Below are 24,337 nucleotides of genomic sequence, written 5' to 3' on the forward strand. Positions count from 1 at the left end.
AGAGAGAGAGAGAGAGAGAGAGAGAGAGAGAGAGAGAGAGAGAGAGAAAATGAATGAAAATTTACAATACTAGGATTTGGTTACATCTAAATGAGTTTTTGGGCATACAGACTCCATGGGAATCACTCTCAATAAGCCCAGACTGTTGCAAAGAAAATAAATTGCTCTCCACAAAGTGACTGCAAGCCCTCATTGCAAAAAAAAAAAAAGACAAAAATAAACCTATACAAATTACTGAATGCGAAGATGTCAATCTAGTTCCTATAGAGAACTTCCATCCTTAAGTCCTAGTTCTTTAGGACAGAAAGGCACTTTGTGTGCTCCATAAAGATAAATATAGAAACCAAGCTAAACACAAATCCTTCTATCTATAGTGGTGTACTATTTCCTAGATAAGTTAGATTAGTGGTATCTCAAAGCTTTATGTGAGTAACAAACCAATAACTGATTTGACTTCAATCCCATTTCATGAGATAGAACCTATAGCCTAAACTGCTTGTGTAATCAAGGACCTAAGACTAGATAGCCCAGGGTCTTATGGTAAAACCAAATAATGCTGTTTCTTTTTTTTTCTTCTTCTTCCTTTTTTTTTGTTTTTTTTTTTTTTTTTGAGACAGGGTTTCTCTGTATAGCCCGGGCTGTGCTGGAACTCACTCTGTAGACCAGGGTGGCCTTGAACTCCAAAAATCTGCCTGCCTCTGCCTCCCAAGTGCTGGGATTAAAGGCATGCGCCACCACCGCCCAGCTAAATAATGCTCTTAAAAAGGAAAAAAGGGGAAATTTGTAAAATGACTCCTAATGATATTCTGCTATATGCATAGAACAGTGCATTCTTTACACAGAAACTTCCTCTTGGGAACAAATATAGAAACTTACAATCATACACTACAAAAAGTGAGATACCCTAAATGGATGTCTCCATCAAAGTCCTCCTTTCAGAGCTCAAGGAATCCTGCAGAAGAAGAGGATGCAAGATTGTAAAACAAGAGGAAATTGAGAGCACAAAGAAACATGAACACTTGGAGACTAAAGCAACATGGACAGAGCTTGGCTGGGTTTGTCCCACATACTCTGTGTCTATATCATTGTCTCAAGTTTAGTGTTTTCATGACATTCTTGAATAAGTGAATGAGTAGGTTACTGACCATCGTTCTTTCAATCAGACTCTTTTCCTTTTGTTGGTTTGACTTGTCTAACTTTGATGTAATAGATTTTGTTTTATCACACATCATTTGGCTTACACTTATGTAGCAATCTTAAACATTGGAGGAAGTTGAGACAAGAAATGAAACATCACAGGACCCTGGTGGCTGATGCAGATTTTGAGACAATAGAAACGTGCTGCTTGTTGACTTGTTGGCCATGTTATACGTACCTGTATTGTTAAAAAACACAAGTATGCCAGCTCTAACAAGGAGATGGGCCTTCCCCTTTCAATCAATGATTAATAAAATGCCTCACAGATTTACCTTCAACCTGAGCTTTTGGAGGCATTTTTATAATTAAAGTTCCCTCCTTTCAGGGGATTCTTCCTTGTGACATGTTGACACACAACTATCCAGCATATTATTCCATATTTCATTCTATTATGTATACTTTTTGATTTGAGATAATTGTAGTACTAGATTATTTTCAAAGAAAATCTTTAGAGTTTGGTGGGCAATGGGGCATAGAGGATCTGGAAGGCCTCAGGAGGAGGATGCATATGATTATAATGCATTTGCATTTAAATATCTTTTAATCAATAAAAGATAATTTTAAAAATGTCAGAACAAACAAAAAGTCACAGTTCTCAATGACATTGTTCATTACTTGGATCCAGTTTATCATTGTGTGGTGACTGTAAGACTGATCCAGACCTTTTTCATGTCTTCATAGTAGAGCACTAGGAAGTTGTCCCATTCTCTCATCGACAGCCATCCACGGACATGCTCAAACCATGATCCAAATAGAACTGTATACAGGGAGAAGTAAATTGTCAATTACATATCATTATTACAAAATCTGCTTGACTTTCTTCACTTCTCTGAAAGCAGCAGCAGAAAGCTTCACTAAGAAAAAAATTAACTATTTATAGCATTAAACATGATGTTTGAGGCAAATACACAAATAACTAACTGATAAAATCAATGTCATTAACAAACTCATTACCACATAGTCATACCATGGAGGCCATGAGGAGATATCCTACTGCCAAGTTGCAAGGATAGGAATATTTCCTGGGGGAATTTTTCACACAAATGCAGGAATCTAGAGGTCATTCCTGTAAATACCTTCCTTCTAGTGAGATGTACTAGAAAGACAGAAAAATTTGATGACAGAGATGGGAGGATAGTATTTTATATGGTGTTGGAAAGAAAGATTCCCATCAATACAGCAACCTACTGGCTGAAATCTATATGGAGGTATGAATCAAGGCTCGATGGCATCATTAATAACTAGACTAACAAAGTAAGTCACTGGAATAAGGCAACTTTGTGTGTGTGTGTGTGCGTGCGTGTGTGTGGTGTGTTTGTGTGTGTGTGTGTGTGTGTGTGAGAGAGAGAGAGAGAGAGAGAGAGAGAGAGAGAGAGAGAGAGAGAGAAAGAGAATGCTTATGAGGTTTTAGAATGACCTGAGCATATTTATTGGAGGAAGATATGTTGATTATGAGAAATATATAGGGCACTGCCAAGTGGGGAAACAAGACACAGAGGAATCTGAACTGAATCTCTCTACTTAGCATACTGATGTCTGCAATTCACCATGGGGATTTACTTTTCATTTCTATTTTTCAATGTTCAGTTCCTGATTTAGCCCATAATGCTCTTACCCTGCATTAATCTCACATGCTACAATACAGATGTACCAGGCCAGATGTGCCTAGTAATGCAACAATGGCACAATTGTTATAGGGTAACTTAAGTGATGTCTGATTGGATTTGAGGCTTTATCTTTGGGAGGGAATTCATGCCTGGTACTATACTCCTGGCCAGGAACTCATGGCTTGAGATGTCATAGATGTAACTATGGTTCCTTCTGTCATTTTACTAAATTGTCATATTGTCAAACTATCTTCTATATATTTATATTTATACCCATGTATTTGTGCTGTTCTTTACCTTTGTTAGAGATTATTTTTTGGAGCTGGTATTAGTTAATGTAGGGACTCATAAGTGATCAAAATGTGAAGCATAATTGTGAGTGCTCAGTCATTGATGTGGTTTCTATCATTCTCTACTCAATCAGGAAATATTGTGGAAGAAGACTTAGAAAGCAAAAGGTAGATAATGGAGTGGATTGCTTTGAAATTGTCATCTTTGAATATTGTCCTCTGAACATGAGTCGACTGTTATGCAAATTTACTCATGTCATCAATGGATGCCTACAGAAAAAATGCATAGCATAAAGCCTGTTAGTATTACTGGATGGATGAGGGAGGGTGTCCTGAAGCCCCCCTCCTGATTGAAGATCTATTTGCAGCTGATGACTGCTAGATGAGAAAGACTCTTACAGCTTTTGGGTATAGGAATATTGTTAGGTATTTCATAATCATATCGATTGCCCTACATCTATGCACTTATGGGCATCACAAATTAGCCTCAGTGGGTTGTATTTTTTTTAAATATTAAGATGTGGTATGGACATATCGGAGAATGTATAGTGTGTTGGAGTGTATACTGCCAAAGCTAGTAGGATATGATACACTATATTCACTTTTTAAATTTCAAAGAATAAATATATTATTTAAAAACAAAAAATTATGCAAAGTAAATCAAGAACAAACAAATGACATAACAAGATCTAAGGCTTTTCTTACTGAAATCATAAAACCAAATAATTCAGGAAGAGGGAGGCAATATTTGATGCTAAATCTCTTTACTTCTGAAGGACACCAATTCCAATATCTAAGACCTATTTATTCCAAAAATGCCTTGTTAAAAAAAAAAACTTCAGAAACCATCTCAAATTGACTTTTTATTATACTTCAGTTTATCTCTCACCCAGTATCAGAAAAGTTTTCAATGTGCTGAACAGTGATAAATTCAAAGACTCACAGCTCTTCAAGGTATAGACAGTAAGTGACATTTTAGGGGTTGAACAGTAAATGGGGCTTCTATATTAAATCTTTTTCTTCACATTTCAGGGATCATTTTGGATGGAGATGATACATAGAATAGAGGCAGAGGTGTTTGACAACATTACTAAAACAGTGTTTTCTGGACACTTCATGGCAGTTGGACGTATGAACTCAGCAGTTGTGACATTATGTGTCATATCTGTCCTAGTTTAAGACAGAATGAGTACCAGCATGGACAAGAGGTTCCACTTGATGTGCCACCTTTGAGGAACTACTAGTGATTGACAGCTTCTTGAAGAGAGTCAGTTTACTTTATGAGTGTTTATCCAACTACACTGGATAGTCATACACCCAATAATGTATAGGCAGCATTAATTGGAATGGGTGGTTTTAAAAAAGTGATAGGACTGGAGAGATAGCTCATTAATTAAGAGCACTTGCTGCTTCCACAGAAGATCTTGGTTCACTTCCCAGTACCAACATGGTGACTCATGATCTTTTTTAACTACAGTTGCAGAAGAATTTTTGATGTGCTTCTGACCACTGTGGGTAATGCATGCATTGTGGTTCACATATATACATGCAGATAAATGGCATGTAGATATAATATGAAAATAAATCTTAAAAAATGATTATACAAAGCTGGATGCTTATGGAATGAGATGAGGATATGAGAGGAAAAATGGAAATGAATGAATATGATAAAAATACAATGTATGGAATTATCAAAGAAATAAAAGTTATATTTAAAGCCATTTCATACAAAGACAGATCATAGAGATATTGAATGAACTCAAAGAACATTAGTCTTTTAACCAGTTATAAGGAATGTCAATGAAAGGAATGCCTCATTTTACAAATATATACATGGAGATTTGGATAAGATGGAAAGTCCTAGAATGTTGAAATTAATGAAATCATTTATAATATTTTATTCCATTTTTTATTTTTGTATATGCCTATATGTTGTTATATGAGTTTGCAAGTATGTGTGGGCATACTTGCAAAGGAATAAAGATGGTATCAGTTACTCAGTAACTGGAGTTATAGAAAGTTGTGACACACTCAGGGTGTGAGTGCTGGGAAACAGTCCTACTCCTCTAAAAATGTAGAAAGTGCTATTGACCACTGAGCTATCTCTCCATCTCCTAATGGTATCATTTTCACAGAAAGATATAAGAACAACTTTATTGAACAATGAAAAGTAGAAATTAGCACAAGTACAAAATTGTAAATGAAATAAACAGATTTACAAAAGCGAAGAGTGGGATTGTTTAAAGGCTCAATGTGTAAAAGTCCTTATCATATAAGCCTCATGATCAGATCTCAGTCTCTGTAACCAGCATAAATTACAAGGAAATGATTGACTTCACAAAGTGGTTCTTAGCTCCTCACTAATGTGCTGTGACACATGTTTATCCACACAGACACTGTACATGCATATACCCCAGATAATAATAAAGAAAATATCTGTAAAGGAAAAAGATAAGAAGGCAACTGAACACAATCCGTAAATACTCTGCAAGACAGTCTTAATGAAGAATCATGTAGATAATATTGTCCTTGCATAAATCTTTTAACTATTGTTCTGATTGCTAATTGATGATGCAGAAGGATGATGTAAATTGTGGATAGCACTGTTCCTTACTCAGGGGGATCCTGAGAAGTATAATGGAGGAAACATCTAGGTGAAGGGCAAAAAGCAGTAGCCTACATACTTATTCTCTCCCTTCTCATGACTGTGTAAACTAAGAAAGTCCATTGCAATCAGTAGGAAAGAATGGCTGAGCGAAATATAAAGGAAGGCCTGTCAGAATAACAGACACATCAACAATTTTAAAAGACTGGAATCCTGGACATTTGTATTTTATGTTCTAAAAATAAAACCACTGACAAGTCAGAGTACTATACCTAGCAGTGCTTTTTGTCATAAATGAAGAATAAATTAAAAAAAAAAAACTTTATATGTTTAAAAACTTGGAAAATGAATTAACAGCCACCAAGTCTGTTCTACAAAATAGAATTGAGAAAAAAAATTATCTGTAAAACAACAACAGCATGAGTTAGTTTCAGCAGCCAACTTGATACATCCCAATGTCACAATACAGTCTCAATTAAGAGATTACCCCCATCAGATTTGCCTGTGGCTCTGTACTTGAGTGATTGTCTTAATTGATCATTGATGTGGCAGGGCCCAAAGAATAAACATGTGGACCTGCTCTGTATGACAAAACTAACTGTGAGACAGTGATTAAATTACTAAGCTTATTTGTAATCTGGTTTCACTTCAGTTCTTTCTTGAAATACTGCCCTGGATTTTTCTGTAGGTAGATTGTTGACCTGAACATGTAAGTCAGATAGGCACTTCCTGCTCCTAACTTGCTTCTTGTAAGAGTATTTTATCAGACAAACCATTAGCCAAACAAGACCAATAGTTAAAGAAGAAATAAAAATACAGCTTGTGTACCTTGGCAAAAAATCATCAAAATGACTGAAATTAATAGACACTATTCAATGATAACTGCATATTAATGTCAATTCCCTTTTCAAAAGACACTGGCCAGGAAGTTGCATCAAAAAGTAAGAGTATATGTTTGATGTATGTTTTAATTAAAGACAGGTGGGACCTTATAATGACACGATAAAACAAAGAGTTCAAGGCAAATGTAACTAGAAAGCAAGCAAATGTTTCTGATTTAATACAATCAAACAGCATTGAACCAAAATTTGTAGAGGAATGATAAACATTTCTTGGTATTGATTAAAGGAATAATGCATGGAAAGGGCAGTGGAATGCTAATCACAGGTCCACTTAGTTACACACAGAAAATACTAGTAGATGTAAAATCACAAACAGTAATCTCACTCTGAAAAGTTGACACATCATCTCATTAAAAAGTAAACAAAATTATATCGTGTCTCAGTTAAAACTGGCTTAACAGACATCTATAGAACACAAAATATAAACACTGCAGAATACACATTGTTCTTAGAAGCCTATGAAACTATCACTCAAATAGATAGATATTAGTTGAAAAAGGAAGTCTTAACCAATATACGTTGAAATAATTTCTTATATTCTACTTGACAATAATTGACTACAAATAAATGAAAAGTGACACTCCAGAATGCCAACAAACTTATGGAGATTTAACAACTCACAACTGAATTACGAAAAAGTCAAGAACAAAAAGACCCCTACAATCAAATGAAGATAAAAACAAAACATCCTCTAGCCTGTGGGATAAATTGAAAATAGTCCTAAGAGGTACATTCAAAACTCAAAGTACCTATATTAAGAAATCAAAGAGATTTCTAATATTTTTATCAATGTTTCACCTTGGGAATTTTGAAAAAGAACAACAGAAACACCAAAAGCAATACACAGTTCCAACACAATCTCAATAAAAATTTTAATGTCACCGACAGAATTAAAAAATCTTAAAATTCATACAAAATGGTTAGAGGCACATTCTGAAATGGTACATTATAAAATCACCTCTAATCCTCAGAGATTATTGCAGAAGAGAGAGTGGAGTGAATGTAGGAGCTGAAGGATAAAGAAAGAAGTACTACCAAATGCTGGCTTGTGAGCATGGCAGAGTAAATTCATCAATTAAAATCATCTGAAACTGGCATTCATCAATGGTGACACACAGGTTGGGGAGATACATTGACAATAACTAATCCCAGTTGAACTGCTAGATACTGAAGGATTCTGGGTGACAGGATTCTGGGTATACAACTGTCTTCATTTGTATACCTATTGACATCCCTACTAGCCTTTCAATAGGTAGTTCAACCCCACAATCTCACAGATGATTCTGATCATGGTTATACTGATGGGTCACAAATAAAGAGATATGAATGTTTTAAAAGAGAACTATAGGGAATGTAGGTTAATAAGGACTGAGGAATATTAGAGAGGGTTAAGGGTTTCAATAATCAGAATGTAATTTATACATGTATGAAATTTTCAAAGGACGAATTCTATTATAAATTATTATGAAAGCAAAAAAAAAAATCCCCCAGATAATCAAACCAATTTTGGACAAAAGTTCCTCATTTTAAGGTATACTACAGATATATAGTAATTAAAAACAGCATTTCACGGTTACAAAAACAGACATAGAGATTAAAGGAATAGAAAACCAAGATATATGCTAATGTAAATATAGGCTCCTTATACTTGACAAAATGACAAAAATATACTTTTTGGAAAGATAAGATCTTCAGTAAATGGTGCTTTGGAAAGTGTAATGCTATATGTAGTAGAGTGAATTTACATCTTAATCTCACATTCTGCAAACATCTAGACACAATGAGACAGACAGACAGACACAGACAAACACACACACACACACACACACACACACCTCAATCACAAGTGGATCAAGAACCTCAACAGAAGCCTCAAAAACTATGAAACTGCTAAAGGAAACAGTAGTATAGAGGCACAGGTAAGGACATCCTAAATAAGACTAATCCCACTCTGAAAACAAGGCCAATAATGCACAAGAAGAACCTTGCTAAATTAAAAGATTGTTATGAAAAAATGGAACTCATTATTCATGTGAAGATGCAGGCTACAGAATGGATGAAGTCCTTTGCCAGTTGCCTGTTTCATGGAAATGTCTTTGAAGAGTCTACAAAGAATTTTTTAAAAATTCAACATCAAGAAAAGAAGCAATTGGAGCAAAACCCATGTCATGGAACCCAAGAGTTCTACCAAAAAGAGAAAAACAAATATCTCCTCTCCAATGATTAAATTCTTCAACATTATTAACCATCAAGTAAATGATGCAAAAACTACTTTGAGAGCTCATCTTACTCCACGTGGAATGGCCATTGTGAAAAAAATAAAAATAAAAATGTAAAAAAGGCAAAATTTGTATGAAGCCTTGGGAAAAGGAAAGAAAATCTAAATATAAAGGGATGAGAAAGGAGTAGATGCAGGTAATTAGCAAAAGTATTGAAAAAGAATACATGGTTAATTGTTTTAATTCTAGGTCTGTCATAGAGTTTTGGTTTGGTGGTGTGAAATTGAGTGAATTTAGGTGACAATGAAAGTATAACACTTAATGTGAAACTTCACAGCTTCTTTTTGAATGTGAATTCTAACTATATATAAATTCACTAAGTTACATGAAATTTGAGTATCATTAGTTTTGGTGTATTTTATTTCTTTACTTGAAGTTTCTTTATAAAAACTTTAAATAAATTTTATAACATTTTTAAATAAGTTTTAAAAAGAATATGTGTGGGAAGAGAAATGCTGGTGTGAGTACACACTCATACAGTTATTGAAATTACTGTGAACTTTACTCAAAAAGCTGAAAGCAGTTTTTCATGTGACCCAGTTTTCCAATATTAATTATACTCAAATTACTTAGGTATATACTACTATATATATAGGTGTATATTAGTATGGACTTAGGTGTATATTACTACATATACTTATATGTACACTACTATATATTTAAGTGCATACTACTGTGCACATAGGTGTATAATGCTATGTACTTAGGTGTATGCTGCTATGTAGTTAGATGTGTACTTCTATATACTTAAGAATATACTCCTAACAGGTAGTTGAACATCTGTACTCATGACAACTCTACTCACAATAGCTCAGAAACAGGTTCAGTCTGTGTGTCCTTCATTTGAAAAATAGATAATACATACAAAATGAAATTTCATTCAGCTATAAAAATAAAATTAGGAACTACTTAGAAAAGTAGATGAAACTGGAAAATATACTTAATGAGGTAACCCAGGCACAGATAGAAAAATAGGATATGTTCTCTGTCATATGAGTAAATCTTGGTGTGTTTAACTTGAAGTGCATATAAAGGACAGAAAACTAGAAAGAAGTCATTAGAAGAAGAACAAGAAAAGGACACTCAGTTGCCCACAAAAGCCATTGGTAAGTCCCTATTGCTAAAGACATCATTATACAGTTATCATTGGACATAAGGAAAGCAAGCTGGGAGTGGTCTGGACTATGTGTTTCTCCTGAATAGCACTCACAGTGTTAGGCAGGCTGTTATTAGGAGATTGACATCTACACTTACTCAGCTGTGGGAACTGTGATCTATACTTTACCCAGCCTTACAAGATATGCTCATTGGTCAATAATGGCTATTGTGCTATAGGGAAAATAGCCATTTTTTTTGATTGGTATTGAGAAGGGTTCAGAGATAGTCTAGTCAACATGGTCAAATGCTTATGGTAAGAAGGGGATAGATCCATTGGTTTTGTCATTATTAAAGACCAGTCTTATTCCGTGGTGATCTGATAAGATGCAAGGGATTATTTCAATCTTTTTGTATCTGTAGAGGCCTGCTTTGTGACCAATTATATGGTCTATTTTGGAGAAGGTACCATGAGGTACTGAGAAAAAGGTATATTCTTTTGTTTTAGGATGACATGTTCTATAGATGTCTGTTAAGTCCATTTGGTTCATAACTTCTGTTAATGTCAAAGTGTCTCGGTTTAGTTTCTGTTTCCATGATCTGTCCATTGCTGAGAGTGGGGTGTTGAAATCCCCCACTATTGTTGTATGAGGTGTAATGTGTGTTTTGAGCTTTAGTAAAGTTTCTTTTATGTATGTAGGTGTCCTTGCATTTGGAGCATAGATGTTCAGAATTGAGAGTTCACCTTGGTAGATTTTTCCTTTGATGAGTATGAAGTGTCCTTCCTTATCTTTTTTGATTAATTTTGGATGAAAGTCGATTTTATTTGATATTAGAATGGCTACTCCAGCTTGTTTCTTGGGACCATTGGCTTGGAAAATTGTTTTCCACCCTTTTATTCTGAGGTAGTGTCTGTCTTTGTCACTGAGGTGCGTTTCTTGTATGCAGCAAAATTCTGGGTCTTGTTTATGTATCCAGTCTGCTGTCTGCATCTTTTTATTGGGGAATTGAGACCATTGATGTTAAGAGATATTAAGGAAAAATGATTGTGGCTTCCTGTTATTTTTGCTATTAGAGGTAGAGTTATGTTTGTATAGTTATCTTCTTTTGGGGTTGTTGGAAGATTACTTCCTTGCTTTTTCTAGGTTGTAGTTTCCCTCCTTGTGTTGGCGTTTCCCATCAATTATCCTTTGAAGTCCTGGGTTTGTGAAAAGATATTGTGCAAATTTGGTTTTGTCATGGAATATCTTGGTTTCACCATCTATAGTGATGGAGAGTTTTGCTGGGTATAGTAATCTGGGCTGGCAATTGTGTTCTCTTAGGGTCTGTATGGTGTCAGTCCAGGCTCTTCTGACTTTTATAGTCTCTGGTGAGAAGTCTGGTGTAATTGTTATAGGTCTGCCTTTATATGTTACTTCACCTTTTTCCCTTACTGCTTTTAGTACTTTTTCAACTATGTTCATAGCAGCCTTATTTATAATAGCCAGGAGCTGGAAAGAACCCAGATGTCCTTCAACTGAGGAATGGAGTCAAAAAATGTGGTATATTTACACAATGGAGTATTACTCAGCTATTAAAAACAATGAGTTCGAGAGGTTCCTAGGTAAATGGATGGAACTAGAAATTATCATCCTGAGTGAAGTAAGCCAATCACAAAAGAACACACATGGTATTCACTCACTGATTATTGGATATTAGCCCAGAACCTTGAAATGCCCAAGATGCAACTCACAGGCCACATGAAGCTCATAAAAAAGGAAGACCAAGTTCAGTTCTTCTTAGAAGGACCAACAAAATACTCAAGGGAGCAAATATGGAGACAAAATGAGGGACAGAAACTGAAGGAGGGGCCATTTGAAGACCTTTCCACCTGAGTATCCATCCCATGTGCAGTCACCAAAGGTAGATGCAGATGTGGAAGTAAGGAAGTGCATGCTGATAAGGGCCTGATATGGATGTCTCCTCAGAGGTCTTCAAGAGTCTGACATATTCAGAGGCAGATGCTCACAACTAGCCATTGAACTGATCATGAGGTTCTCAATGGAGGAGTTAGAGTGAGGACTGAAGGAGCTGAAAGGGTTTGTGGCACCATGAGGAGAGCAACAATACCAACCAACCACAGCTCCCAGGGTCCTAACCACCACCCTGGGAGCACTTATGGAGGGATCCAGGGCTTCAGCTGAATATGTAAGGGTGGAGGGCCCTGCCGGGCACAGGTGGAAGAAGAGATCCTTGACCTCATGAAGCCTGGACGCCCCAGCGGGTGGGAATTTTGAGGGTGGGGAAGTGGGAGTGGGGGGGGTAGGTGGGGGTTACATCCACGGCGAAGAAGGAGGAGGGGTAAGGGAATGGGGGGTTCCCGGGTGGGTGGGGGATGGGGTAAGGGGATAACATATGAAAGGTAAATAAAATATCCAATAAAAAAATAAAATAGAAAATTAAAAAAAAGGAGGGGATAGATCCTAGTGTGTAAGGTGTCTTTGTTATTCTGATAAATGGACACGATGTGAATATCAAAGTCTAAATAACCATGCCTTTCCCCTTATATAGGTCTACCATCAGCATAATCAAAAGATGTTTCTTGTATTTGACAGTGGTGATTTGAGACTCAAAACTAGCAAACATGCTGAGAATAAGTCACCTTTCGGTGTTCACCATAAATGAGACAACTTTAGTCCACAGTATAGACTTAGGAAATAATAAGAAAGAAGGTATGAGATTTTCTTCTTCAGTAGAGTACCTACTGGTAATGTTCCCATGTTCCTGCAAATGACACATTGCCTTGGCTCCAGTAAGCAACCCCAGTAGAATTTACTGGGTCAGAACCACACACATCAAGAAAAGAAATGTGAAAGTAGAAAGGAGAGCTACTTGGAAAAAGGAACAGATCAGCAAGAATGGGAAAATGCAAGGATGTTAAGTGGGCTATTATTGCTATCAAAATACCTGTACACATGGATGTAAATATTAATAACAAAACACTATGTTAGATATAATCAATATATTTCAATAAAAATTCATAGAAAAAGAGGTATGAAGAATCACTTCTCCTACCTATGAAAATATTTTTGAGACCAATAAGAGATTAAGATTTACAGTAGTTAGAAAAATGCATTTTAATGAAAAGTTGGATGGTCAAGCTAATGTATACAATGTATATGAAGCCATTAAAAAAAAAGACTAAGAAAATCCACAAATGAGAAGCATGGTAGGAAGAAAGTAGCATTTGTTATTTTTCTGTTGCTGTGGTAAAACACCAACATGAAAACTACAACTTAAGGAAAAGAGAACTTATCCATGGCAGGAAGAGCTATAGAAACAGGAAGATGGGATTTCATTTCCTTTGCTACAAGCAGAAAGCAGAGGGAGTACACTGGAAGGTGCTTAAGAGTTTAATTTCTCCAAGCTACCATGAATTGAATACTTCCTCCAACATGGCTGTGCCTCATAAACATTCTGGAAAAGCACCAACGACTGGGAAACAAGTGTTCAAATGTTGGAGCCTTGTGTGGAACATTTCTTACTAAAATGAAGTCTGATGCATCTACATTAAGTTGGAAAGACGAGATATTCCAAATGGTGCTGAAATTGTACGTCATGGGGCAAGCTATGGCTGTTTCCTGTTCTTTGGTGGTGTGTGAGAACAGAAAGACTTCACAATCAGATTTGAAATGTTGATGAGCCTTTGGCCAAGAGACTGGTTGAATGTAGAGGCACAAAATGGAGCCTACAAAAGTTCCTCAATGACTAGAGATTTAGACAAGTTAGGTAACCCTCATGAAATTGTGGGTTTTAGCCTCAGAATCAATTTAATAAATACACAGTAGGTGTTTGTAGTCCTAGAATTCAAAAAGTATCAGAAGGAGGAGCCAAGCTTCAAAGTCATCCCGGACTATATAGAGAGTTCCAGGCCAACAAAATAGTCTCTGAGATCTGGCATGGGGAGACTCCAGCGACTCTATGGTGGTGACTCTGTCTGAGACTCTTCACAGTAGGAGTTATGGAGTCTACAATGCCACCTCCTGTTGACAGATAGGACTCCCAGTGGAAGGATAATGACAGCAAGACATTCATAAAACATTTGGCCATGGAGTGTCCTACCTATAAGATGTGTAGGGACAAACATGGAGCAGAGACTGAGAAAATGGGCAATCAATGACTAGACAAAATTGAGGTACACATCACGGGCAAGAAAAAATCTCGAATACTTTTACTGATACTCTGATATGCTTGCAGACAAGAGCCTTGAATCACTATACTCTGAGAGTCTTTATCCAGCAGCTGACTAAAACAGTTATAGAAATCCACAGCCTAATATTAGGTAGTGCTCTGGGAGAATTGTGGAAGAGTTGGGGAAAGAATTGTGGGGCCCCAGAGGCTAAGAACTCCAGAGGAAGATCAACAGAGTCAACTAACCCAGACCTTTGGGTATTCTCAGAGACTGACCCACCAACAAAAAGCTATCATGAGCTAGACATACAGCCCCTTCACGTACGTAGCAGATGTGCAGCTTGGTCTTCAAGAAGGTCCCCCAACAACTAAAGCTGGAGCTGTATCAGAATTTGTTTTCTGTCTATAGATCCAATTCCCCTTTCTGGGCAGCTTTGTCTGGCCTCAGTGGGAGAGGACGTACCTAGTCCTGCAGATACCTTGATGTATCATAGAGGGCAGATACCCTGGGGGCACCTACCCCTTCTAAGAGAATAGGGGAATGAGAAAAGAATCTGTGGGAGGGGGATTTTGAGAGGAGAGGAATGCTGGATATTGGGATATAACATGAATGAATAAATAAATAAATTAAAAATATGTATCTGAGTTTCCCCCATCACCCATATTTCACAGGGTACTCACCATTGCCTTTGAGGAACCATTCAAAATAAGTCCCCAGTGACTCTGGATTCTTCACAAGGTTTGTCTTACCCCAGAAAAAATAACCAGAAACAAGAATATCTCTGGGATTTCTGATGAGATAGATAGCCTTAAATGGAAAAAATGTACATGAAAGTCAATAGTCATTTCTTACTGTTTAAATGACATAATTTGTAAGAAATGTCAGTAAAACATGCAAGAGTTTCTAAAAACCGTTTATTATCTTTATTTGGGTAAAACACATACATGAGTGAAAAAAATATATAGTCATAATTTCCCTTTTCTAATTTTATTTGATTTATAAAAATGAAACAGCAAAATGTCTAGTTAATTGAAAGTGTAAAAAAAAAAAACCAAGTGATTCGACAGTTGTAATGATCAAACAATCATAATTGCTTATCCAACAACAAATGCCGAGCCCATAAAATATACATACAATTAAAATTGGACTGATTAAGAAGGTTGTACTGAAGGATTTAGGAAGCTATAAATTTCTTTAGAATATACTGATTATTTATTTATTTTGTAGTATGTTGTATATAGTAGAACATAAATATATATCTAAATATGTACATATAAACTTTAGAATACATTTAGGAATATGTTTCTGTGAGTGTATATGTATGTATGCTACATGAATTAATAAAAAAGAAGCCATAAATTTGAAAGAGAAAAAAGATGAATATATATATATATATATATATATATATATATATATGTGTGTGTGTGTGTGTGTGTGTGTGTGTGTATATATCCATGAGTTTGGAGGGAGAAAGAGGAATGGGGAAATGATGCATATAATTATGTTTTATTATTATAATTTCAAAACATAAAAGAAATAAATTGAGTGTCATTCATTTTGAAAAGACATATTTATTTTATGTACATGAATATACTGTTGCTGTCTACAGACACACCAGAAGACATCCCATTATGTATGGTCATGAGCCACCATGTTTTTGCTGAGAATTGAACTCAGGATCTCTGGAAGAGCAGTTAGATCTCTTGACCATGGATTCATCTCTCCAGCCCCAAAAATAATCATTCTTAATAAAAAGCTACTTTATATTTTGTACCAATTATTCCAGAACTCATTTATTTAGGTTTCAGCTTCCCCAGCCAAGTGTTTTCCAAATCCAGATATCCACACATGCATATATGTGAATGGCCACAAATTCATTGTGACATTTTAAGGAGAGATTATTCTAAGTTTGTCTCTGCAGTTGGAACATAAAATATTTATACACTCTATGATGGAGGGACTCACAAAGAACTTTCTTACTTACTTGGGGCTATGATTGGTCAGACCCTGGGTATCTCTGATTTCTCCTAGTGATTCTCTTTCAGTTTCATGGGGGATTCATAAGGCTACTGATCTCAATAGACAGCTAGAGACAGAATGACACTGTGTGTACCACTGGCGTTTGAATATTGATGCCTAGTCAGGATGCTTCCCCAATGAGCAACTGTGTCTTAGGTGATTCACCCACCGGGCTTGGGGTATATGCTATAATTAAGACTGGCTTATAGGCTTTGATGACAATAATAAAGTAATATCGACTGTACACAAGAGTTTGAACTCTGCTTGACCTACATATGTAGTTCCTGAATGTTTTAGTGTGATATTTCATTTTATTACTTAAAGTTCCCCAGGATCACTGTGTGATGGTCCACATTCTGGTACTCTAATATAGTTTGAGTTGGGGAAACATCAGTATCACCTAGACAATGAGATCCCACCTTTACATTTCTGAAAGAGCTTCAAAACCTGTCAGGGTAAAATAAGTTCAAAGAGAATTTGGTCAAAGAAAATATCAACCACTGGACACTGACCTTGGACTTGGAACTGAAGAGAGACTTGGGGAATAGATGCATAGGAAGATGGGAATTCATGAGTCGTGGTCCTTCCTTATTTATTAATTCAGAATATCCTATATCAGTTTCTAGCCAGGGTGTACGCTCCCAGATGGGCACAGATTGGACCCACTTGGGATCTCCCTTGGTCTGAATCAAGCAGATAATCTCCGCAAGCCAGTTTGTTCCTAGATTAGAAGGAAAAGTGACAATCACTCACTTCAAGAGTACTTGTGAAAAAGCCTCAAGTAGAATATATATCCATAAAATTTACAGTGATGCCCATTTTCAAGCACAAAGACTCGTGGTGTTCACAATGTTTACATGGTTTAAGTACAAAGTATATTCACTCAGCATACTCTCAAGGCTTCATTTTGCAAAAGTGGGACACTAAACTTAGTAAACTCCAACCTGCCCATGGTATGTCTCCTCAGACCCTGGGTCATCATCATTCTACATTCTGGTGGGATGAATTTGACTATTCCAGATATTTCACAGCAATGTAATCATAGTGTCTATCCTCTGACACTACATCCTTTAATGTAGTTCACTGCCATTGAGATGCTCTCATGCTGCAGTGTATAACTGAGTACATTTTTAAGTTAAATAAGTTTCTTTATGAATATTTACCACACACACTTTCATTTGTGCTTATTTGGTCATTTGTCAGTGGATGTTTTTCTTGCTTTCTTCTCTGAGTTACTGTCTGGTTGTTTTTTTCCTGTATTCCTACTTCCTTTGGATTTTCTGTCATGGTTCTTTCTATATCAGCAGAGTAATCCTTACCAAATGTTAAATGCTTCTTCACCCCAGCAAATATTCACTCCCCAAACCACCATAAAATCAATTTTTGGTTTCTTGATTTTCAGAACCCTTCCACTCCTGGACAAGGACCATCATAATTCTATCTAGCACTCTTTTCTCTTCTACATTTCCACACATAAAAACCTTTATCTCTTGGTGCTATTCCTTCTGTTTATTTATTACTCTCCCTCTCATTCCACCTCTACCCAACAGAGAAAGACAGCAATGCCAGATTCTGCCTCCAGGTCTATCATCATTGTTCTGGTTCCATAGCTGATCATCTCTGCCCACATAGGTCAGATGAGAGCTCTTTCTCTGATTGGCACACACACAAATCTTCATGACCACAAATTATTTTACCCTTTGGCTATGTTGAACACTGTACTTGTCATCCAAAATGAATGAGGATCAAAGCCCTAACATCCCTCATACAATTCAGAATCAGTCTTAATTATGATCCTTACCTGACTTCGGGTAAGTCAATATGATCAAGTCTTCTTCTTTCAACACAAACTTATCACGAACATCTTTCAAAATTTCTTTTTGAAACCCTATGGCTGGAAAAGCTATTCCTTCAAACCAAGTATAGTCTGACATCATGAATAGCTCTTTGTAGGTGCTCTTCAGCTTATAGCAAATGCTGAGAGATAAAATTTATAGTGCAGGTAAATAAATCATTAACAGTATTTAGTTTGTTATGCAACTAGCTATTGATAGGAAATAGTAAAAACAGTAACCCACAGTCAAAGGTAATTTTATTGAGCAATTTTGAACTCATAAAAAGAACATTCTGCAGCATTTGTGAGCCAGAGTTCATAACTCCAAACCAGAAAGTAAGTAAGAAGCAATAGAACATAGAAATGCAGATTAATTTCAAGTGTTTTTCAATATAATTTAGCTTTCAGAATAATTTTTAAATGTGCAAAAACATGATAGAAATCATACAGAAAATTTCCATGGCAATTATTTTTTTAAAAAATAGTGATTGCTGTTGAGAAACTCATACTACCTTAGCTGCCCTTCTTCTTCCCCTCAAAGCACTCCCTCTCTGTCCCATTTTGTAATGTCTTCTTTAATATTTGTTGCCATTTATGTATGCACACTTATATAGACAACCTACTGAGTCCATTCCTTTGGGCCTGTATGTGATGTATCCCGAGGTGTCCAGCTGAGATTGGAAAATCAATGTGGGATTACCTCTGGTGTAAGGACAAGTATTTAGAAAACAGCTGGAAATTATACTGGTTTAGGGAGCTGATGGTAGTAAGCCTCTTGGGTTTTTGCCTTTTCCAGCTCCAGGTGGTTGTCTATGTTTACAGTACCAGACATGATGTCGCTCTTTTTGAGTAGGCCTTAGGTCCAATTATATAGCCTTTGTTACCATCAAGATAAAAGTGCAACCATTGTACCCCTGTGAATGTCTTGCTAGTCAAGTCATTATTGTAGGTCACAGGCTTGATACTTGCATATTTTGTGGGTTTGATTTTTCCTCTCCTTTGGCAGATTGAGTAGCATTTTTTTTTTATGAAAACCATTTCACTCTGAGAAGATTTACAGGCTCTACTAGCTCAGTTTCTCCAAATTCTGTATTTGAAGTGCATTGTGGCTTCAGCAACATATTCTTATCTTCAACTTCTGAGAGTCAAACAATGTCAACAATATTTGATGTTGTTTTGGGGATGATGTCTCTTAGAATCTCCTGACCGACTACTTAAGAGTAGTAAATGTCTCATGCACGATACTGGTGTTTTGTTATATAGTTAGTCATTTTTGGTGAGAATATTATCATTCCAAGTGGCACAATATCATGAAACTGTATTTTAATGTTTTGTATATATGTGTGTATTATATGTGTTTTTTAGATAAATATTGGATAATAATATTCTCTACGTCTTTTCAAACATTCTTGGTAGAAATCTGACATTAGGCTAGAACAAATAAGTAATTTCAGGCAGTAATCTAAATCCTAGGCTAGAACAAAGAAGTAATTACAGACAGGAATCTAAATCTTAATCTAGAACAAAGAAGTAGGCTTCAGGCATGAAAATGATTTTGGGCTAGGACAGGGAAGTAGTAGGCTCAGATATTTTGGTCATCCTGATAAGCCCTTAGAAATAGTGATCATGGGAGTGATCTTAGGATTCTGATTATTGTCCTGCTTTTTCTTTGACTCCCTTGGTTTATTGTCTTAATTGTTCCTCAATATTTGCATCTATTATAGTGCTAGTTCCCTAATGTAGAACTTAATACTTGCATGTAATTTAAATGGTATAAGAGCAAAAAAGGAGGATGAGAGATGAGATAGAGAATTAATTGGGTGGGGGAATATGGAAGGGGAGAACATGTGAAATGTAAATAAATAAAATATCAAGTAAAAAAAATCCAAAAAAGAGAAGTGAATGAATGTGGAACAGTATTGAATTGTGAGAGGTTTCCCCTGCTTCAGAAAGTAGTGACTAAATATATTTTTATAAAACAGACAAAAATTGCTAACAAAGAAACTGTCATTAGCTGCTGAGCAGGGAAACTCAGAGTGCACAGGATACTGTGTGTCCACCCTTGCTTACAATCAGTTCCAAAGCAGGTCAGGTCACCTAGATACACTTATTCTTCAAGAGACTATGGCAATGAATCTAACAGATGCTATTTTCGTTGTTGTTGTTTCTATAAAACAACTCTAGTTTCTTTTCAAAAGGAATCTTAATCTCCAAAGAAAGAAAATACATGATCACTTGTTACAAAGTTTATCACAAGTTTTCACACACATCCACACACAAAAAACAAATCTTAAATTGAAATAGAAGTTTATAACAGAGAATGTGTTCATGCATATCCTTTAGGAGTAGCTATTTAGCTAAGCATCCATTACCAGTCACAGCTCCTTAGGGTCACTAAAGGGTTAAAACCATAACTAAGTTATTAGTGAAGTTTTGTATAGATAAATGCAGTCAAAATTTTACCATCTGTCATAGCACATATAATAAATAGTTAGTTACCTTTTTATGACCTTTGGTTAATTGTTTTACAACCTCTTGGAATATGTTCTCAGTAGGAGAAAGTCTGGCTATTATTTAAGAGCAATTAACTGGTGACATACTGATAACAGGACTCTTTCCTAAATTCAATTTCCTAAAAGATTGCTAAATCAGGGTGAACTTGTCAAAGATTATAGAATAATCTCAAGGAGCCCTTCTCAGGAAGATCATATGCTAGTTATTATCTTGTCCAATTATGATTCCTGACAATCAAGATTTGATAAATGGAAACTCATGAAATTGAGATGCTTTAAGGCAAATTACACGGTCAATAGGACAAATAGGCAAACTACAGATTGGGAAAGGATCTTCACTAACTCCACATTTGAGGGAGGGTCGATATAAAAAATATATAAGGAACTCAAGAAGCTAGCCTCCAAAAAAACAAAACAAACAAACAAACAAACAATAAAAAATGGGTGTAGAGCTAAACAGAGAATTTACAACAGAGGAGACTGAAATGGCCAAGAACCACTTGCAGACGTGTTATCACAAAGACCCTGAAATTATTCTTTACACAAATCAGTATGGCTAAGATAAAAACTCAGGTGACAGTGTGTGTTCAGGAAGACATGGAGGAAGAGAAAGACTCCTACATTGGTTATGGGATTGGGATCTAGAACAACCAAAAAAAGAAATCAATTTGAGGGTACCTCAGAAAATTGGAAATAGATCTACCTGAAGACCAGCTATACCACTCCTGTGCATATATTTAAAAGATACCCTACCATGCCACAGGAACATGAGCTACACTATGTTCACAGCAGCATGACTTTCACAGTCAGACGCTGGATTCAATCCAGATATCCCACAACAGAAGGATGGATACAGTAAATGTAGTTCATTTACACATTAAGAAAGAGGACAATATGAGTTTTGTAGGCAAATGGATGCAACTGGAAAACATTATCCTGAGTGAAGGAGCTCAGACCCAAAGGGATATGGATTATATTAACTCACTAATAAGTGGATATTAGCCAAAAAAAGTACAGAACATGCTGGGTGTAATCTAAATTGTTCAAGAAGGTTAACAAGCCAGAGCACCTAATTGAGGATGCTTAATTTGCACTTTGGAGGAAGAGGAAAGAAATCATGGGGGTAGAGGGAAGGGAACTACATAGGAAAGGGAGGGAAGTGGACTGTGATGAGATATTGAGGGAGTGAATAGGAGTGAAGCCATGAGGGCCAGCAAAAGGAATATTTCATATTTCGTACTTCTATTCCTTTTGCTGACCCTCAGATTGTAAAAAATGAGGTCTAGGGACTTTTCCAATTTCAAATCCATCTCAAGGGGAAGTTCCAAGGCCTGATACTGTTACTGATACTATGTGTCCTTATATGCATAGAAATTGGAGGACCCTCTAGAATGTACCAATTATCTGGGAGATGAGAGAATGTCAAGACTCAAAGGGAGGAACCTTAGATGAAATCCCCAACACTGGGGAGAGGGAACTTGTAGCATCCACCTCCAGTCAAAAGAAAGGACATCAATAGGAGGGATGGTCTTGCCATCCCATACTCATAAACTCTGACCCAGAATTGCTCATTTCTAAAAACAGCAGGGACAAAAATGAAGAAAAAAAAACCTGAAGAACAGGCAGTCCAGTGACTTGTTCAACTTGAGATCCATCTCAAGGGAAGGTTCCAAGGCCTAATACTGTTACTGATGTTATATGTCCTTACAGACAGGGGCCTAGCATTGCTGTCCTCTGAGAGGCCCAACAAGCAGCTGAATGAGACAGATGCAGATGTTGACACCCAATTAATGTGTTGAAATTGGAGACCTTTGTGGTTGAATTAGAAAAATGCTGGTAGAAGCTAAGGAGGAGGGTAACCCCATAGAAGTCTCAACTAACCTGGACACCGATAGGTGTCTCAGATATAGACCAGCAACCAAGCAGCATACACTAGGTAGTATGAGGACCCAAATACATACATATATAACAGAGAACTGTCTGATCTAGCTTCAGTGACAGAAGATTTATGTATCCCTCAAGAGACTTGAAGCCCCAGGGATTGTGGATGCCAGGCTAGATATTGTGAGGAATTGGGGAGTTCGGGGATTGGGGATATTCACTTGGAGACTGGAGGAGAAAGAATGAGATGAGGAATTGTAGGATGGCGGATCTTGAGGGGGATAGTTACTGGATTGTAAAAAAAAAAAAGTTGATGATAAAAAAATTAAATATTAAAAAGAAAAGAAAAAACTACCCTGCCTCTAGATCTTATGGAAGCATTTTCTGAATTGAGGGTCCCTCCTTTAAGATAACTTATGTCAACTTGACATAAAGCGATTATATTATAAAATATTATTTAGTACAATTACAAAATGGGGTATGGCTCATCGCATGTGTATGGAGGTCAAAAGGAACTTTGTGAGGATTCCTCACTCCTTTCTGCTTTAGGTATTATATCCAAGGGACTCATTACATCGGGCTTGCAAAGCAGGTCTCTGTATCTGTTGTGCTGGCTATTGGCCTTTAACATTTGTTTCCTCCCTGGACATAACAACCCATGGTGTAAGATTTTCCCGTAAGTAACCAGCATTATTTCTTGAGGCTATTATTTTCATCAGACTCCTTCATCTTAGATGGATACATATATGTTTTGTTGAGTTTGTACTTTGTGTTGCTTAAGGTCATGATATAAACTTACTGTTTTATCTCAGGTGCTTTTTCTATCAAGTCTTGACCTAGAGATGAGATTGAGTAAGTAAAGACACTTGCCATGAAACCTGAGGAACTAAGTTCAGTCAACACGATGAAGGCAAGAACCAGCTACCAAAATTGTCCTCTTACCTCCACATATACAAATATAATGTTACTGCCCACAAAACGCATTAGTGTATCTTAAAAATCTTTCTCATATATCAAATCTAAAGAATGATTAAAATGATAAAATTCCATTCCAGTAGTGTTAAATATTTTAAGAAAGAAAAATCCAGATGAAACCAGGTTTCCATGTTATTCTTTCATGTCTGTTTCCAAATTTATCATTACATTCTACTCTGGGGTGTAAAAGTCAAGCCATAGTCTCATCCTCTTACTCTGTAATATTGGAGATTTTCAGTCCATAGTGATGGAGAAATTACAGGACACGCATTGCTCTCCTGTTGGGATATGACTATAGAAATTAGGAATGATTCTACTTACACCATCAGAACCCACTTTTTCCAATATAGCAAAGCCTGGATAGCCTAATACACCTGAAAACCAGGATGCTGGACTAAGATCCTATCTCATGAAGATAATTGTGTCCTTTAAAGAGGATATAAATGATTTATGGAAAAAAATACAGAAAATCACTGGTAAAAAAGTAAAAGCCCTTAATTAGAATAAAATACCATAAAAATACAGGAACAAAAAAATCAAACAGGTGAAAAATATGAGTAAAGTGGTACATGGCCTAAAATACTGAAAGCAATTTACAGTTTCAATGCAATCCCCATTGAAATTCCCACTCAATTCTTCGCAGAGTCAGAAAGAGAAATTATCAAATTCATTTGGAAAAACATAAAACCCAGGATAGGAAAAACTGTTCTCAACAATAAAAGAACTTCTGGAGGAATCACCATCCCTGACTTCAAGCTGTACTACAGAGCAATAGTGATAAAACTGCACAATAGATGCAAATAATATGAAATACCTTGGTGTGAATCTAACCAAGCAAGTGAAAGACCAGTACGACAAGAACTTCAAGTCTCTGAAGAAAGAAATCAAAGAAGATCTCAGAAGATGGAAAGATCTCCCATGCTCATGGATTGGCAGGATTAATATAATAAAAATGGCCATCTTGCCAAA

The 24,337-nt window shown here is 36.3% G+C and overlaps 1 protein-coding gene across 1 annotated transcript in view; it reads right to left on the reverse strand.

The window, feature by feature from the left end:
* LOC114633330 (bile salt sulfotransferase 1) overlaps window positions 1-18,116 on the reverse strand; it is a 32,565-nt gene extending 14,449 nt beyond the window's left edge. Inside the window, exons 1-4 of the mRNA XM_028781918.1 lie at window positions 17,967-18,116; window positions 16,678-16,886; window positions 14,827-14,953; window positions 1,860-1,954 (exon numbers count right to left, since the gene is read on the reverse strand). Coding sequence (XP_028637751.1) covers window positions 1,860-1,954; window positions 14,827-14,953; window positions 16,678-16,886; window positions 17,967-18,102 — 567 coding nt within the window. The 5' untranslated portion in view covers window positions 18,103-18,116. The remainder of the gene's footprint in view (window positions 1-1,859; window positions 1,955-14,826; window positions 14,954-16,677; window positions 16,887-17,966) is intronic.
* Window positions 18,117-24,337: the final 6,221 nt, after the last annotated feature.

This window comes from Grammomys surdaster, unplaced genomic scaffold (assembly GCF_004785775.1).
Source record: "Grammomys surdaster isolate TR1022 unplaced genomic scaffold, NIH_TR_1.0 578, whole genome shotgun sequence".
In the NCBI taxonomy this organism is placed as follows: Eukaryota; Metazoa; Chordata; class Mammalia; order Rodentia; family Muridae; genus Grammomys; species Grammomys surdaster.